This window comes from Mustelus asterias, chromosome 13 (assembly GCF_964213995.1).
Source record: "Mustelus asterias chromosome 13, sMusAst1.hap1.1, whole genome shotgun sequence".
NCBI lineage: Eukaryota > Metazoa > Chordata > Chondrichthyes > Carcharhiniformes > Triakidae > Mustelus > Mustelus asterias.
This window is the reverse complement of record NC_135813.1, coordinates 13,862,597-13,881,823: the sequence shown is the minus strand read 5'-3', so window position 1 is coordinate 13,881,823 and position 19,227 is coordinate 13,862,597. Positions and strand designations below refer to the sequence as shown.

Below are 19,227 nucleotides of genomic sequence, written 5' to 3'. Positions count from 1 at the left end.
ATATTTCGTCCAGCGCGATCACATCCGCATTGGGTGGGATGTAAACTGAGAAGAGACTCAGTCAGTTAGAATTGTATTCATTGGAGTTTAAAATTCGAACAGGATAGATTCAGAAAGAGTGTTCCCGACGGTGGGGGAGTCCAGAACGAGGGGTCATAGTTTGAGGATAAGGGGAAAATCTTTTAGAACTGAGGTGAGGAGAAATTTCTTCACCCAAAGGTTGGTGAATGTGTGGAATTCACTACCACAGAAAGTAGATGAGGCCAAAACTTTGTGTAATTTCAAGAAGAGATTAGATATAGCTGTTGGTACTAAAGGGATATGGGGGGGAAGGGGGGATCAGGATATTGAATTTGATCAGCCATGAACATGATGAATGGCAGAGCAGGCTTGAAGGACCAAATGGCCGCCTCCTGCTTCTAGTTTCTGTGACGTGTAGCTTTTAGTCCCTTACGTTTTATGTTTCTTATGTAGCCGAGTATGCCCAGTAAAGGACAGTGAGGAAGGTTTTCAAAGCTTGCAGAGGGATTTGGACCAACTAGAAAAATGGGCTGAAAAATGGCAAATGGAATTTAACGCAGACCAGTGTGAGGTATTGCACATTGGAAGGACAAACCAAAGTAGAATGTACAGGGTAAATGGTAGGACTCTGAAGAGTGCAGTTGAACAGAGGGATCTGGGAATACAGGTACAGAATTCCCTAAAAGTGATGTCACAGGTGGATAGGGTCGTAAAGAGTGCCTTTGGTACATTGGCCTTTATAAATCGGAGTATCGAGTATAAAAGTTGGAGTGTTATGGTAAGGTTATATAAGGCATTGGTGAGGCCGAATTTAGAGTATTGTGTACAGTTTTGGTCACCTAGTTACAGGAAGGATGTAAATAAGGTTGAAAGAGTGCAGAGAAGGTTCACAAGGATGTTGCCGGGACTTGAGAAGCTGAGTTACAGAGAGAGATTGAATAGGTGGGGACTTTATTCCCTGGAGCGTAGAAGATTGAGGGGAGATTTGATAGAGGTGTATAAGATTTTGATGGGTATAGATAGAGTGAATGCGAGCAGGCTTTTTCCGCTGAGGCTAGGGGAGAAAAAAACCAGAGGGCATGGGTTAAGGGTGAAAGGAGAAAAGTTTAAAAGGAATATTAGGGGGGGCTTCTTCACGCAGAGTGTGGTGGGAGTGTGGAATGAGCTGCCGGATAAAGTGGTAAATGCGGGGTCACTTTTAACATTTAAGAAATACTTGGATGGGTTCATGGATGAGAGGGGTGTGGAGGGATATGGTCCAAGTGCAGGTCAGTGGGACTAGGCAAAAAATGGTTTGGCACAGACAAGAAGGGCCAAAAGGCCGGTTTCTGAGCTGTAATTTTCAATGGTTTCTATGGTTCTAAAGGTATGTCTTTTATGAATTTCCAGCCAAAAATTAGACACAAACAAGCTGTTAAGGTGACTGCCACAAACTGTATTTTTTTTTGACTCTCATCACAAGACATTAAACATTTTCTGGAGACTTGATAATTAAATATGGATATAGGGGGTTTCAGGGGGGGTACCTCACAGCCACTTGTGGAATTCACACATCTTATTGTTTAAGGATGAGCCAACACTTCAATGCTGTGGAGTTTCCAGACTGCCTGTTGCCACGTTTCATATTTGGGAAAAAGGGGAAGATCGAAAATCCATGGCCACTACCAACTTCCAATTGTATCATTATAGTCACCCCCATCCAAACCAGACTAGGTGAGAGTGAGCCTCAGAAGGGTTAATCCAGGGGTGATGTGATCAAAACTAGTATCAGCGACTGCACCCTACTCCCAGAACCCAGCGGATCCATCAGTCACCAGCTGCTCTGAGAACCAGACTCTTAAATTAGCTGCAAGTCATCAAGCGGCCAAAGTACTTAACCTGTTAGAGTTTCAAAGTCCACCTGAGAACCAACCTCTTAGATATTTGATTACAAAATACCTCGCAACCCGTTTCAACTTTAAATGATCAAATCCATTCAAGAAGCAAGAAGCCATAGGCCTCCCATGTGGCAGACCATAAATCAGAGATGGAATGAATAATTATCTTAAAATGCACTATCTTTATCTGTGATGTGGTGTGTGTGTTAATTCGATGTGAGCACGTGAGAATAAATAACCTTTTTTTTTTAAACACTCAAACTCTTGCTTCTGAATTATTTAAATGGAATACTCACTCCAAGGATAAGAAAATACACACCTCTTTCCAAACAAAATATATTGATTTGGGGAGTATAAGAGCAGATAAAGCTGTCAACCATGGCTCACATGGCAGCTCGCTCATTGAAAAGGTTGTGCGTTCAAGCCCACTTGAGCACAAAATCTAGACTGACACTGTCAGATGTGCTGTTTTTGGGGTGAGACATTAAGGCCGGAATTTTGCCGTTTTGCCCACCACGGAAGTCGGAGCGGGTGAGGGGCAGACCATGGAAAGGGCAGGATTTTCTGGTTTCAGGGTGAGCAAGGCCGGAAAATCCTGCCCTAAAAGTCTAACCCCTCAGGTGGATGTAAAAGATCCCACGGCACTACTTCAAAGAAGGGCAGTTATTTCTGGTGTCCTGGCCAATATCCCTTACCAACATCATTTCTGGTCATTATCACACTGCTATTCGTGAGGCCTTGCTGCCATGTTTCCTACAAATACAACAGTGACAACCAACTCCATTGGCTGTAAATTGCTTTGGAATCTCCTGAGGTTATGGAAAGGCCATATGTAAATGCAATCACTGTTCTTTTTCACATACCTGGAACTCTGGTGGTCTCTCTTGATGCTTTGATGTGCATTAGATAGTGTGTAAAAATGTGTATGCTCTCCATGGCAGAATGTGCGCTAAGTATATTTAAATAATACCCAGTGGCTGTCTCCCCTTTTCAAACATGTGTAATGTGGTTTTCTTGGTTTAGAAAATGGAGAAAGCTGGTTCTCTTGGCTCGAGTTCTGCCCTTCACCTTAGCGAACAATAAACCTGCACTACATCTGAGTAGTCACATAACAATTGAAGTTTCTGACTAAAATGGTTCTTTACTTAATATGCAAAAAGTTGTTGATTTCTGTGCATTGTTGTTGGATTGTGGTGTTTCTTCCCCTATCCCAAAGCCCACCAGAAGGTTGTTGCCTAATAAGTTTATTCTATATCAAAATTCAAGAGGTAGGATTGTGTCAAATCGTCACATATGGAAGCTTAAATATTGAAAAAGAGTGACTCAGTGATTGGCTGACTTGCACCCTGATGTGGTGCCAAAACCAGAACCACCTCTGTAAAGAAATTGGAGGTGCGCTGAAATTACATTGAATTTACAACATGGAAAAAGGGGATTTGACCCAACTGGGATCTAAACTTCACTGACAATGCCATCATTTGTTGTCCAGTTGTAAATTACCTTACAACTGCTACAGTCTGTTGGAAAGGAAGTTCCAGGATTTTGACCCAACAACAATGAAGGAACGGTGATATAATCTCTAAATCAAAATATTGTTTGATTTGGAGATTGTGGCAATCCTATATGCCTGTTGCTCTTGCCCTTGGTAGTTGACGTCATGGGTTTGAGATGTAATGTTGAAGATGTCTTGGAGAGTTGCTGCAGTCGATCAAGTTGATGATGCACACTGCAACTACATTGTATCAGTGGTGGAGGAATGTGAATGTTTTTATTAAAAAATGGATGGAGCGCCATCAAGCAGGCCGTTTTGTCCTGGATGGTGTCGAGCTTCTTGAGTTTTGTTGGAGCTGCACTCATCCAGGCAAGTGGGGAGTATTCCATCACACTCCTGATTTGTGCCTTGGAGTTGTAAAAAGGCTTTGGAAAGTCACAAGGTGAGCCACTTGCCGCAAAGTACCTGGCCTAGACCTGCTGTTACAGTATTCATATCATTAGTCCAATTAAGTTTCTAGTCAAAGGTGATGCCCAGGAGTTTGATGATGATGGATTTCACGTGGCATTACCATTGAATATCAAAGAGAGATAGTTAAACTGTTGTTACTGAGGGCCATCACTTAGTACTTGTGTAAAAGCCATAGAAACCCTATAGTGCAGGAGGAGGCCATTCGGTCCATTGAGTCTGCATCAACAACAATCCCACCTAAGCCTTATCCCCGCAACCCCACGTATTTACCCCACTAATTCCTCTAACCTACGCATCCTGGGACACTATGGGGCAATTTAGCATGGCCAATCCACCTAACCAGTACATCTTTGGACTGTGGGAGGAAATAGGAGTGCCCGGAGGAAACCCCCGCAGACATGGGGAGAATGTGCAAACTCCACACACACAGTGACCCAAGCTGGGAATTGAACCCAGGTCCCCGGAGCTGTGAGGCAGCAGTGCTAACCACTGTGCCACCCGTGTAGCACACATGTTACTTGCTATGTATAACAGCACAGGTGAATGTTGTCCAGGCCTTGCTGCATTCAGACGGAGATTGCTTCATTATCAGAGGAACTACGAATATAGCTTAACAGTCATCAGCAAATGTCCCCACTTCTGAATTTCTTGTGCTTTATCTCTTCTCTCTTTAAAATACATCAATGCAGTTCTCCAATCTTCAGGGAAAGCCGTTCCCCCTGAATTGCCTGTTGGATTCACTGGCGACTATCTTATATTTATGGCCCCTCGTTTTGGTCCCCCCATAAATGGAAACATCTTCCCCATGTCTGGTTGTCCAGTAGCTAATAATGGATAAGCTTCAGACAGGTGGTTCAGACTATTCCCTGCTTAATCTAATAGATAAATTAAGACCTGGAGATCCATATAGTTGTGTTAAGCCCTGCCATGTATTCCAGGCAGATAAGTATTCCCTCTGTGGGAGACGAGTGTGTAAGTGTTAACTATGGTGTGTCAAGGACAAACAAATGAAGAAATGATAAGTTTGTTTGGCTGCAAAGTAACCTGAAAATACTTAGTACTTTAGTCATCATTCTTTGACTGAAGGTTTGCACTGCACATCTTGATGTACTTTCATCCTATTAGGATAGAAGTTTGTGTTCCAACACCAAACAATACCTTTACAAACACACTTTAAATATACATTTTTCCAGTACACACAATACTCAATTGGTCTACAAAATGGTGGGTGGGCAAGCAAGCTGGTACTTCTGCCAAAGTTGCTCTGTGATGGCACTACATGAGTGCTGCCTGGGCTGATTACTGCTCCATTTCCAATCCTGTATTTATGAATTCCTGTCCTCGGCCCCGTACCCTCCGATAAGGAACAGCTGTGACTAGAAACTCCAGTGTATGAGGAATCGTGAGCAGAAATCCTGTTTTTCCAATTTCTTTGGCATTTTTCTCTCTTTTTCAAAAACAATGTTTCTCAGTCGCCAGGATGGAGAAAGAAACAGACTGAAGACACAGGCGTGCTCGGCAGGAATCCCTTTGGCTGACATCACTCGATTACGTCCGCTTCATTGTTTTCCACAGCAAATGGCTTACCTTCAGGACTCTACAGAGGAGCAATTAAAAGGCGATTATTTTAAAAACCAATTTGTAAGGAAATCATAGTAATACCAGGAACCCATCTAGGGATAAGTACTTCCAAGTGCTTGCCCTTGGAGTTGCATTTCCCTATAAGAAAATCCTTACTCCATTTATAAACAGCAATTGTGTTTGTGTCTGCTGGTTACTGCTACCATTCTTTCCTCATCACCTGGGATGTATTTTTCTTGGAAACACAATCTTGCAAATACTTAGGACAAGAAAAGCCCATTTAAGAAACTTGTTAACTCTCTTAATTGTCTAACTCATCATTTATTTCTATTAACTTTATGTAGTGTAACCAGGTGCCACAAACTACTTGAATTACATTTTGTAGATTTGTCTGGCATTGCGAATCTGCAAGTATTAAACTGCATTGTTTTGCAAAAACCATGTACATTATTCTACTCACTCTCACTAAATAGGATTCCTGAGTATTAAAGTCAGTACAAAAATATTATCGGATTCTTCTGTTTGAGAATAATGCTGATGAGTACAAGCTTACTTCCTCCACTATTGCTTATTGATCTTTAATATTACCAAATTCCTTGTATGCATCCCTTTTTGGACATCCTGGGTGAATTTTCCAGTCCCACCCACCATGGGAATTGTAGGGGATGGGACACGGACCGTGCAAAAGTCCATTGACCTCAGCTGTGGTTTTCTGGCTTTGGGGCGAGCGCGGCCGGAAAAGCCCGCCCTCTATCTTCTTAAGGTTATTGATCCATTGGAAAAGAGCAATAGGCATGATTCTGTAACTAGGGATTCTTAAGTTCTGAAAAAAAAAGCTCAACATTGGAGCAAAGAGGATAGTTGGGACAGGCATGAATCACGTGTTCAAAATGGTGAGATGCATTGATAATATTCAATCTAATCTGTCAAGTAAGGAGCTGACAGACATGCATTCAAAATTTAAGAAGCTTTAATTGGACTAGAGGATTCTTCTCTCCTCCAGCCTTGTGACGTAGTGGAATATCCACCCAACAAAATGTTAGTTTTATTAGGATGAAATTGCATTTTGGAGAGAAAAATAATAGAAAAGGCCAAATGAGTGCAGTTGAATCTGAAAGTTATTGGGATAAGAAACAAGAGATGATCAAATATTTAAGGCACAATGATTCTTGCACAGCTAGACTGGTCCTGGAAACAGTAGGCCACAGTTAAATATCAAGGTTGTGAACATTCTAGAGATTTCAGACAAATGAGCATATTTTTGAGGTCAGGAAAAAAGAAAGCAGAACTTCTATGTAGAAGATTTAAGTTCAAAAGTTCACCAATCTTGCACTACCAGCAGGGAACTTGACTTGGAGCATACACAGTCAGATATAATGCCACAACACTACAGTGCCAATTCTCCAAACCTATATGGGCACTCAGTTTTGCTTAACAGATGAATTTACCCTTATTCTATGAAGTATATGATGGGACGATTTATCTCTGGGCTGTAAAGGGAGCATCTTTTGGGCCTAATGACCTTTCCTTTTCCTGTGCTGTCTGGGTTTCTTCATAATATATTTACTGTATCGGTGACAAAGACTACTTGATGCATAAGTAGGATCAAATATCAATTGGAAAGGAAAATTCTTTGGTTTTTTTTGGAAAAGTATTCCATAGTAGAGACATTTTTTGAAGCCTTGGTAAATTGAGATGAATTAACATTGGCCAACCTAATTTGTTCCACGATAATGTCCTGACGTAATTCTGAGTAATCCAAGAAGTTCTTCCATTCAATAGGAAAAATCTATTTAACACGCCAAAATTTGATCTTTACTGGGAAGTCAAAACCAACAGTGGTTTATAACATGTTCCTATAACATATTGAATTATAGTTCACACCCTCAGTGCTGCAAAGTTCAGACCTGTATTACTTTAATTACTCAAGTTTTTCTGAGAAATTAAGCTTCAGACTTTAATTCGTGGGCTGCTGTCACTTGCCTCCCCAGCATTTAATGTGCACTGCTGGAGTTCGATATCTAGAGCAGCTGGGCTGGGCCTGCTACATTAAGCAGATATCAACTGATTCTCTTTATAATTGAATGTTATATTGATTGATGAAATGACAAATTGAGTATCTGGATACATTAAACCATCAAATGGTACTGCTTCACTTCCTGGTTAGGTGTGTCCCTAGCTTCATGCACTGCGATAAGGTGACGTCCTACATTTCAAAACCTGGTGTGTTACTGAAATTGTATCTGCATTTTCCTGAGATTTCTTCAGAAATTTACATTTCCTGAGAAAAGAACATTCATGAATGTTCAAATCAATTGCATTTTTTAATGATTAATTAGCTTTTAATAGATTATAATTCATTGTTATGTCATACATCATAGTATTGCCAGAAAACTCTTTCGAAAGGATAGTAGACAAATAATTAAACTAAACAAGACAAAGGATTTGGATAACAGAATAGATCAAACAGCTTCATGATTTCAAAAGCAGCCAACTATTTTTCAAAAAATAGTTTGAATTTTTTTTTGTTTCCAAATTTACTGGAGACACACTAGTGTCAGTAGTTCCATGAGGTGATTGTGTGGAGATAGATCAGGTGGGTTATTCCTGTGCATTATGGGAACACTGGGACAGATTTTCAACCTTTTTTCTCTGTCTAGTTTTGTTGTTATTGGACCTGTTACAACGTAGTCTGACCGCGATTACTACAGTTAATGTGGTGTCTTTTAAAATGTCTAAATTAATCTGCATTAATTGAGTAACCTCATTCTGTCAAACTCAGTATCAACATGCTTGCAGAGGTATCAAACTAGAAAAAGGGGCCTTTTTCAGAGTCTGAATTTGGAGAATTTCTAACTATGCCCTACTACATATAGGATGGCCAATGCTGTCGCTGAGTATAAAGAGGGAAAGATAAGGGGATCAGGGGTTATGGGGAAAAGGCAGGAGAATGGGGATGAGAAAAATATCAGCCATGATTGAACGGTGGAGCAGACTCGATGGGCCGAGTGGCCTAATTCTGCTCCTATGTCTTATGGTCTTATAATCTCTAAATACTTCACTTTTTGCTAAGGACAGTTATGAAAATCCTGTAAAAGTTTATTTATTAGTGTCACAAGTAGGCTTACATCAACACTGCAATTACGTTGCTGTGAAAATCCCCGAAGGGTAACTATTTGAGTGATTCTCATGGATCTTAAATTGCACCTGAGGCTTGTGCGATCTGGTGGTATGTTTATATTGGAAGTATTGTTTGACATCAGTTTTGCTTTTTGTACAAATGGGCAGTCTGAAAATCACACAATACATTTTTATGGATTAACAAATGTAATTCAGTCCCCTCAAAGCTTTCATACAGCAAATCCTTTATCATCACATCCAGCCTCCTATTCTGTCTCTACCACTTTCTCCGATAGATTGTTCCAACAATGTATTTCTCTTACAATAAACTTTTTTAATACAATTTTTTCCAATGAAGATTTTTTTAAATGATTTTTCACCAAGTTAAATTCAAGTCCTCTGTTCCTACTGTTGAATAGCAGACAGGAACAACATGCTTAAGTACGCTAATTTGCTAAATTGCTGTACTGTTGATTTGTAAGACGCTGACGTTTAGTTGTGATTTTTTTCCACACTGTTCATTCACGGTTCTTTGCTGGTCTGTCTGAGAATGACATGTCCCTACCCCTCCAGGAGGGTGAGCCATTATGCTGTCTCCTTGCATCACTTTCTATTGGGCATTAAAAAATTCAATGCACTCGTATTTAAACATACATGCAATGCTTTGTTCACTGGCCTCCTGGTGTAAGTTGTTCATTTGTTTGAAAGTTTAAACAATAGGAGACCTATTCACCATTTAGAAAAATATAAGTTAAAATTGCAATAAAACAGTACAACAAGCTAAAGCTGCACTGATGCATAAAATATAAATTGGTACGTTAGCATTGTGCAGTTGAAATGGTGTGTTTCTTGTATAAGCTACATCACACCTAAGAGCACAATATATATACAGTTTAACTGCCCTATTAATGTTGTACTAAATTTTCCAGTAAGTGTTAAAATAGCTGGAGTGAAGCATTACTTCTTTGAATACGTTATGCTGTGTTTGAAATAAAGAATGAAAGTTCAAAATTCAAAACTAAAACAGGCTTTCATTTTTTTCTATATTTCCATGTTGAGATAGTGAGTCGTGTTGCTGTGTTATTGACTAAGCTGCAGCATTGAGGCTGTGATCTTTCTCATCTGTTCAGTTCCAATCACTGTTGCACTGTTGGGGAAAGAAGTGGCTCTTCCTCTTGAGGTTGCTGATTTCGCACAGGGTTTAGGGTTGCACAGGTGCTGGGTAACCCTGATATTCTTTTTGCGCTGTGGTCTAAAATTTAGAAAACTTAGCAACCAAAGTGGGTATTGCAGCCAAGTGTTTTTCTAAACTTGCCCAACTTCCACATAGATTCCACAAGCAATCCAGCAGGCCAATGTTTATTTTCCTTCTCTCTACCACGAGGGGGGTTGTGGAATTGTAACCCTACTGCATTGGATGAAATCCACTAACAGCACAGTCATGAGGTCAGACCTGGGACCTTCTGATCTGTGGGACTTAATATTGTTAGTTTAGTACCACACTAGGCGGCGCCTGTATCCACAGAGCAACAGGAGCTAGTGGTCCATCTTGCACCTTTACTTTTACTGAAACATGGGCAAACATGATCACTCGACCTGTCATTATGATTATTTTAAGATTTTATGTCCAAAATGAGAACAGATTAATTTTACATGAGCTTTCCTCAAGCAGAGAGTGGGAGGGAGAAAGCACATACACCTTAAATTTATTCTTTCTAATTACAATATTGATAAGATCATGTGAAATGTAATTCTGATTTTCATAAAATGAAAAACTATTATAACCAGGCCATAATAGATGTGTTTTGTAAGTCATGATGTATATGTGATTGATCAAAGTACTATGTAGCAACTCATGTTAAAGGTGATTGTGTTTTCTTCAGACTCATTAAAATTGAACAGTTATTGTTACTATCCAGTCTTATACTGTGTGTGAAAGGTTTAAATCCCACTCCATATCCCAGACAAATATCACTTGCAAGTCTCTGATTAGACCCAATTTCTGCTGGAATCCACAGTAAGCTCTTAGCTCTTGATGGAGGCCATCTTCAATATAAAAGTGGTTATTAGAAATCTAAGACCTTTCCACCAGTCAGCCCCCCTGATCTATTCGAAGGCGTGTAACACATTGTATACAATATCCAGCTCGGGGATCAGCAGCCGAATCTGTGTTTGTTCAGTGCTCAGAAGGATTTCCACTCTTATTTGGTACTGGCTGCTGAGTTCAATCTCATGCCAGCAACTGTTACACTTTCTCATTAATTTTAAACAGTAAAAAGGAAAGAAAACACATACCTTCCATTATTAAAATTTTTTATTCCTTTAATAACATGACGCTCGGTCCTCAGGGAAAGGTCAATCATCCTTTAAAAAGTAATTTGACATTCATATTAAAAGCTGAGAAATTGCAAGAGACACTGGGTGGGAGCTGTTGCGGTCCACAAATAACACCAAGCTGTCTTATTCAATGTGATCTTTAGCTACATTATATTATTTCTTTTCAGTAATATTGAAGGGATTAACCTCCGTGCCCCTTTGTGATTATTCTGTCATTTTCTTGCTATTGAATCTGTTATAAACCCATCCATTATTTCTCACTGAAACACTCCTTGTTTAGTTAACCCCTTCAGAACTGCAGTGCTGTTTGTCAATTAGAATGAAAGTCTCGAACCAATTACAATTTTTAATTTCTTTCGTAAAATGCTTGGTGAATATTGACTAAAGAAACATTATTTGATTTGGTGCATCTCTCTCTCGTTCTCTCTCTCTCAAAATCTCTCTTTCTCAAAATCTCTCTCTTTCTCAAAATCTCTCTTTCTCAAAATCTCTCTCTCCAAAATCCCCCTCTCAAAATCTCTCTCTCTCTCAAAATCTCTCTCTCTCTCAAAATCTCTCTCTCTCTCAAAATCTCTCTCTCTCTCAAAATCTCTCTCTCTCAAAATCTCTCTCTCTCTCAAAATCTCTCTCTCTCAAAATCTCTCTCTCTCTCAAAATCTCTCTCTCTCTCAAAATCTCTTTCTCTCTCAAAATCTCTCTCTCTCAAAATCTCTCTCTCTCTCAAAATCTCTCTCTCTCTCAAAATCTCTCTCTCTCTCAAAATCTCTCTCTCTCTCAAAATCTCTCTCTCTCTCAAAATCTCTCTCTCTCAAAATCTCTCTCTCTCTCAAAATCTCTCTCTCTCTCAAAATCTCTCTCTCTCTCAAAATCTCTCTCTCTCTCAAAATCTCTCTCTCTCTCAAAATCTCTCTCTCTCTCAAAATCTCTCTCTCTCTCAAAATCTCTCTCTCTCTCAAAATCTCTCTCTCTCTCAAAATCTCTCTCTCTCTCAAAATCTCTCTCTCTCTCAAAATCTCTCTCTCTCTCAAAATCTCTCTCTCTCTCAAAATCTCTCTCTCTCTCAAAATCTCTCTCTCTCTCAAAATCTCTCTCTCTCTCAAAATCTCTCTCTCTCTCAAAATCTCTCTCTCTCTCTCTCAAAATCTCTCTCTCTCTCTCTCAAAATCTCTCTCTCTCTCTCTCAAAATCTCTCTCTCTCTCTCTCAAAATCTCTCTCTCTCTCTCAAAATCTCTCTCTCTCTCAAAATCTCTCTCTCTCTCTCAAAATCTCTCTCTCTCTCTCAAAATCTCTCTCTCTCTCTCAAAATCTCTCTCTCTCTCTCAAAATCTCTCTCTCTCTCTCAAAATCTCTCTCTCTCTCTCAAAATCTCTCTCTCTCTCTCAAAATCTCTCTCTCTCTCTCAAAATCTCTCTCTCTCTCTCAAAATCTCTCTCTCTCTCTCAAAATCTCTCTCTCTCTCTCAAAATCTCTCTCTCTCTCTCAAAATCTCTCTCTCTCTCTCAAAATCTCTCTCTCTCTCTCAAAATCTCTCTCTCTCTCTCTCAAAATCTCTCTCTCTCTCTCTCTCAAAATCTCTCTCTCTCTCTCTCTCAAAATCTCTCTCTCTCTCTCAAAATCTCTCTCTCTCTCTCTCCAAAATCTCTCTCTCTCTCAGTCTCTCCCCCTCTTCCCCATGGCTCTCTCTTCCTGCATTTACTTTAGGAATGAGAGTTTATAATTGCTGCATGTTGGATAACCCAGATTATATTCTGCAAGTTTCAAAAATAAATGAACTTGAATAGTTAACTGAGTGTTTTGTTTTTGCATATACACATACAGTCAGATGGTGTTATCCTGCAAGAAGTGAGGGAATCAGCAACAGCCTTGCAAAAAGAGTATGAGAACTATGTTCATTCAACCAAAGGAATCCTCCTGAAAGCCAAGAAAGGTTAGTTGTCATCAACTGCTCTTTAGCAATAACTCTATGGAAAAGTGGTGATTTTTCATTAGCAAATGTGAATTAAGAGTTGGATATAAGTGGAGACCTTTGATTAATTCATCATTGATGAAGGAACTAGCAGTTATCTATTCCCATATACAAAAAAGACAAGAAATAGAATAATTTGATATTCACAGATTTCTTCTAAACTAAGAAATTGAAGAATGGATCATGGCCACAGCAATAAATCCACATCAGTACCAAATAACTAATGGATAATTTAGACTGAGCAAGTCAAGGCTGTGGAGCAAAGCTGAATTATCCTATACCAGTCATTGTTTGCATTTGACTTGCGGAGATTTTTTTGCAATACCTGTTTTACCAGTACTGAACAAGCTATTTGATTTATTACTATTGTAAAGAGTGAAGAATATATTATTCAAATGACAGTATTCATTGCCTCATTGGAAGCATCTCATAACTCAACAGGATGATTGTAGATATTATAAGTCTGAAATTAATCTTTAGTAACATACTGCTCAAAATTAGGCGACTATGTCATAAACCAATGTATGACTTTGTCAAACCTGTATTTACAGGTAAAGTAAACAAGTTTACCTCCATTTCTAATGCATAATGGTTATAGACATTGATGCTGTGGATTTTGTTTTAACTTGTTCTCCCTGCCAGAGGGATGCATGGCAGTATCTCCTGAATTGAAATGGGCAAATGTCTTCTGAAATAAAACATATTTATTAATTTTGAATGCATGCTATATGTGACTTCCTGCAGTTATCTCACATCTCTGGTGAAATTCTGATAATGAATTATGAAAATGGAGAAGGGGGAAAAAAAGCAAGAATATGGATACTTATCCTACAATCTCTTTAACAATGTTGTATCACTTGAAACTGTACATATTCGACTAAAGCAACATTTAAAAAAAGTAAACAGAAATATTGGAATTATATATTTTGATAAGTTATGTATATTGTGTAGTGTTTCTTGAGTAGTTTTAAGAGTCACTTAATTAACACCTATTACTAAATAATACTTTAAATGCCCAGAGAAGAAATGCTGAACACAACAATTAGCACAGTTCTCATCCGACATTCACAAAAAGCAGCTATCTCGTAAACCGTTGCTGGTTACTGGCTGGTGATCTTATAGAAAGATACAAGATTCTGAGGGGACTTGACAGGATAGATACCGGGAGGATGTTTTCACTTGTGAGGGAGACTAGAATTAGGGGACACAGTTTAAGAATAAGTGGTCTCCCTTTTAAAACACAGATGAGGAAAATTGTATTTCTCTGAGGGTCGTGAGTATGTGGAATTCTCTTCCCCAGAAAGTATTGGAGGTCATTGAATTTATTCAAGGCAGAGTTGGACAGAATTTTGATCGATAAGGGAGTCGAGGGTTATGGGGCCAGACAGAAAAGTGAATTTGAGACCCCAACCTGATCAGGTATGATCTTACTGAATGCTGGAGCAAGCTCAAAGGCCTGATTGGCCTACTCCTGCTCCCACCTTCCTACTTTTTCCCCTCTTTCTTTCCCCCCCCCCCCCCCCCCCCCCCCCCCCTTTGTCTCTGGCACTGACATCAAGTCTAAAATTCCTTCTGCCCTAGCTATGCTCAGCCGTACAAATCAGGAATGAGATCCAAGGCCTTCCTGGTCTGAATGATTCAGTTCTGCATGAAACAATGCATTTACCAACTTGGCTATTGTGGGGGGACTTTTTTTTTAAGCCGAAATAAAGGCAGCCTGAACCAGGTCCACGTAAATCATTTTCTGCAAACTGGGGAAATGTTAAATTCAAAGTACATTTGATGTGTCCTCTGCTTGTGTGTAAAATCTGACAGAGAAGATGCTTCTTATCTCATTTCTGTCCATCCCTCATCTTAAAGAGTGCATGTGTGCAATAAAAAGGTGAATGAATTATTTAAGTGCTTAGAAGGCATTGCAGCTTTAACTCAGATGATATTGATCTGAAATAAGCGCACTTTTCCTTGTAAACAGAGCTTTAAAATATTCCCTCGGTCCTGTCAGCCGCAAATCCATAAGATGACACATTTTATTACTGTTCATAAACACTGACTGGCTGCTCTTGCTCAATTCTACTTAAACTTTGTGCAAACAGGTTTTCAGTTGAAGTTTGCCACAGCAGAAAATGTTTTGACAGCAGTTCATTGTCTCAATTTTTCCATTGTATTTTTCTAACTCTATTATAGACACGATTTGAAACAAGGTAGTTCAGCATGAATTCTGTCTCAATATGTTTCTGTTTAAGCAATTATTTAATTTCCTTTTAGAAGGCTACTGCACTCTCCAATTGCTGTGCCTTGATTTTCTGGTTGATTGTACCTAGCTAATGTATTGGAATTGATTTTTCCATTTTATGTGCGTTGGGTGTTTCTATTCTGCATATTCGTAGCTCAGCTGTAATATGGACTCGGTGGAACTTCTTCCATTCAGAAGGAGCCCATAGTCAGCCACTTTACAACCCCTCTCCAACCCTGACATTTCCACTCAACTTCCACTGTGTTTTGCAGAAGAAATATTTCTGTTAATCAAGTAAGGGATACCCTTTTCTGTGCAGTAGAAAATTCTAACACCCTAGTCCCAGATAATAGGTATTTGCGGCACAGGCCAGAGGCAGAGAGAGGATGTCTATCTACCCTGGTCCAACATTGGTATAAAATCCAACATCAGGACATCTCTCTTACCGTACTAGTATAGATTTTCCACTTCACACACAACCACCCAGAAATAAAAATATTGAATTGAGGACAGATTTGTGCCTGTTCGTCCATTCCCTTCAGACAGTGACCTATACTTGTACAACCTTTACAGAATCCAGAAAAGAAGCCTTTGATGCCATCAGCTTAGTAGTAATTCAAACCCAGGCACAGGTAAAAGTACTTTGGGTTAAATTGGATAATTGCGATGAAGTAGAAATGGTCGAGAACTTCAAGTTTTTAGGTGTCCAGATCACCAACAACCTGTCCTGGTCCCTCCATACGGACACTATAGTTAAGAAAGCCCACCAACGCTTCTACTTTCTCAGAAGACTAAGAAAATTTGGCATGTCTGCTACGACACTCCCCAACTTTTACAGATGCACCATAGAAAGCATTCTTTCTGGTTGTGTCACAGCCTGGTATGGCTCCTGCTCTGTCCAAGACTGGCAAGAAACTAAGTCATGAATGAAGTCCAGTCCATCACTCAAACCAGTCTCCCATCCATTGATTTTGTCTACACTTCCCACTGCCTTGGAAAAACAACCAGCGTAATCAAAGACCTCACCACCCTGGACATTCTCTCTTCCACCTTCTGTCGGGATAAAGATACAGAACTCTGAGATCACGTACCAACCGATTCAGAAACAGCTTCTTCCCTACTGCCATCAGACGTTTGAATGGCCCTACCGTGCGTTAAGTTGATCTTTCTCTGCACCCTAGCTGTGACTATAACACTACATTCTCCAGTCTCTCCTCTACGGAATGCTTTGCCTGTATAGTGCGCAAGAAACAATACTTTTCACTGTATACTAATACCTGTGACAATAAATCAATTCAAATAGCCCCTCAAAATGGGCATGGGTATTGTGATGCGTGATTAACAGTGCTCGTTCAATGTAATGTAGGCACATGTCATCTTCATGCTACCTGATCATGTACATGGTATCTGCATGCAACAGGAACTAAAGGTGCTTTTTGATGGCATGCATAAGGTGGGGCCAGAATCAATACTTGCTAGCATTGCTTAATGCATTGCGATAAACTAGCTTGCACTTCTTAAAGAAGTGCATTGTGGCTGGAAGAGACAAAGGAAGGCCTGTTTAAGCTGATTCTGACCTGAGAATGATGGAAGAGTAGCTGAATGTGAGAGTGCAAGCATCCAGGTTTTCTGACGCAGCATTGGATGCTTGGTGGAATTGGTGAAAACTAGAATAGCTGTCCTGTAACTGCAGGGGCCAGCATGCCCTCCAGGCACAATGTAAAGACAGTGGAAGCAGATAGCCACAGAGGTCAGTGCCAGGAGTCTAGCCCTGAGGACCTGAATGCAGTACCCTAATGAGTATTAAGGTGAGTAAATGCATTTTGAAATGCCATATTCACCTAATTACACCACCAGTCTAAGCCACCTCACCCCATCACTCACCTACTAGCAGTACCGATCAGTCAGGACTTGTATGCTTCACCTCACCCTCACACACTTAAAACTGTTACAAGCCTCGCACTCGTATCTCATAACTTCCACACATTGCCGGCTATTCAACCACAACAGCTACAAGGCTCAAACATATTGCGTGAGCCTCTTTGATGCAATCTCCTCTCTTACAGAAGGTAGAGCGTAACCGAATTGAAGAGGAACAAACTGGAACACACTTGCAAGCTCTAGTTCCATGGATACGATGTTTGCCACTGTCAAAATTTCCATTGCTCTGGCGAGCAGCAGAGCTGAAAACATTGAAGATAGCATGGTAGCCGACTGGCCTAAAGCGCTGGATTAAGGTTCCAGTCATTGCCGGGGCTTGGTTTCGAATCCCACTGCTGCCAGATTTTGATGCGACATCATGGTACAGTGGTTAACACTGCTGCCTCACAGCGCCAGGGACTTGGATTCGATTCCTGGCTTGGGTCACTGTCTGTGTGGAGTTTGCACGTTCTCCCCGTGCCTGTGTGGGTTTCCTCCGGGTGCTCCGGTTTCCTCCCACAGTCCAAAGATTATGTGCAGGTTAGGTTCATCAGCCATGCTAGTTTTGGGGGGATTAGTAGGGTAAATATGTGGGGTTATGGGGATAGGGTGGGATTATTATCGGTGCAGACTTGATGGGCCAAATGGCCTCCTTCTGTACTGTAGGGATTCTATTCTATGATCCTATAACCACATCCTCATACTAATTCTCCACCACCCATCGCACTTCTTCCTCATTCCACAATTTCTTCTGATTTACAACAAGCTGTATATAGTGTAAGCATACATCTCTTACTTTCACCCTCTTTCCCCCCCCCCCCACCTTATCTTGTACCTTTTTTCTTTTTCAATACACAGCAAGTGTATCGTAGTCAGGCAGTGAAGGAAGACCAATAAGAAATTGAGGATGAAGACACACTGTCACTTGATGCAGCCGCCAGCTCAAATACTAACACTATATGAATACATGGAACGTAGAAAATAGGCGCAGGAGTAGGCCATTCAGCCCTTCAAGCCTGCACCACTATTCAAAGTGATCATGGCTGATCATGCACTTTCAGTATCCCACTCTCGCTTTCTCTCCATACCCCTTGATCTCTTTAACCACAAGGGCGATATCTTGGAGGATGGATTGGAGGTAGGGCCTGCCTTGGTGAGACATCGAGCACAAGTTTGCTGCAACCAGGGCGTGGAGGAAGGGCATGACGTGCCAACCAGAGGGTCTGTTCACAAATTATTTCTGCGCAGAGGACCCTGATGACGACTTTGGGGTAGGCGACAGAAGAAGATTGATGAACGTACACGACAAAATGCTTGGAGCACTGGAAGCCTGCCTGAAAGCCTGCATTCAATGCCATGGAGCATAGAGGAGTCCAGCACCAAGTTTCTACAGGGCTTTACACACCACTTAAAGCACCTCCTTTCCAGCGTGGAATTGAACCCCAATGCCCAACCAAGACACAGATTGGCTAATGTCTTAAATTCCACTGCAGTACAAGTATCTTCCTCCAAAGGTCTGAGTGCCATAAAAGCTCCGACTTTTCTTGTTCAGGTTCAGACTGCTGCCATCATTGCTGTGAAAGCCAGTGTTCAAAGGGGCTTGCAGGGTTTCACTGCAACCCAGCAATCTGTCCTCCAGATCACTGGGATTATTGAGGCATTTCCCTCGGAAAGTAGCAGTGACACCCTGGAACATGAATCTGCTGACCGCCTTTATATTGACAGCATTCATCCGCCCACCGTGCCACTCTGCCAGTGTCCTTTCTGTTGCCAATCTGCCAGCCTGCTACCACTCTCATTCAGATGTGCAGTCTGAACCTTCCAGGTGGAGGATTGTTTGACGTCATCCTCCAAGGCCATTCACAGTCTCCTCCACTGAGTCATCAGTCTTCACCAGCCATGGTGAAACTCCTGGATTAATACTAAGTAGGAGCATTAGGGCAAGCAAAGGCACATGGAAGATGGGCACTTCTCTGTATATTCCGGAATGATTTTCTTTTGTAAATTCATTTATGGGATGTAGGTGTCACTGGCTGGCCTGCATCTATTACCCTCCCTAGTTGCCTGGAGAAGGTGGAGGTGAGCTGTCTTCTTGAATGTCTGCAGTGCCTGAGATAGATACACCCACAGTGCTATTAGGGAGAAAGTTCCAGGATTTTGACCCAGTGACAGTGAAGGAACGGCAATCTATTTCCAGGTCAGGATGGT

General features: G+C 40.8%; 1 protein-coding gene across 1 annotated transcript in view; it reads left to right on the top strand.

Annotated features, from left to right (window-relative positions):
- The window catches only part of ddx31 (DEAD (Asp-Glu-Ala-Asp) box polypeptide 31), a 122,205-nt gene that overhangs the window by 65,214 nt on the left and 37,764 nt on the right, over positions 1–19,227 (top strand). Inside the window, exon 18 of the mRNA XM_078226375.1 lies at positions 12,719–12,827. Coding sequence (XP_078082501.1) covers positions 12,719–12,827 — 109 coding nt within the window. The remainder of the gene's footprint in view (positions 1–12,718; positions 12,828–19,227) is intronic.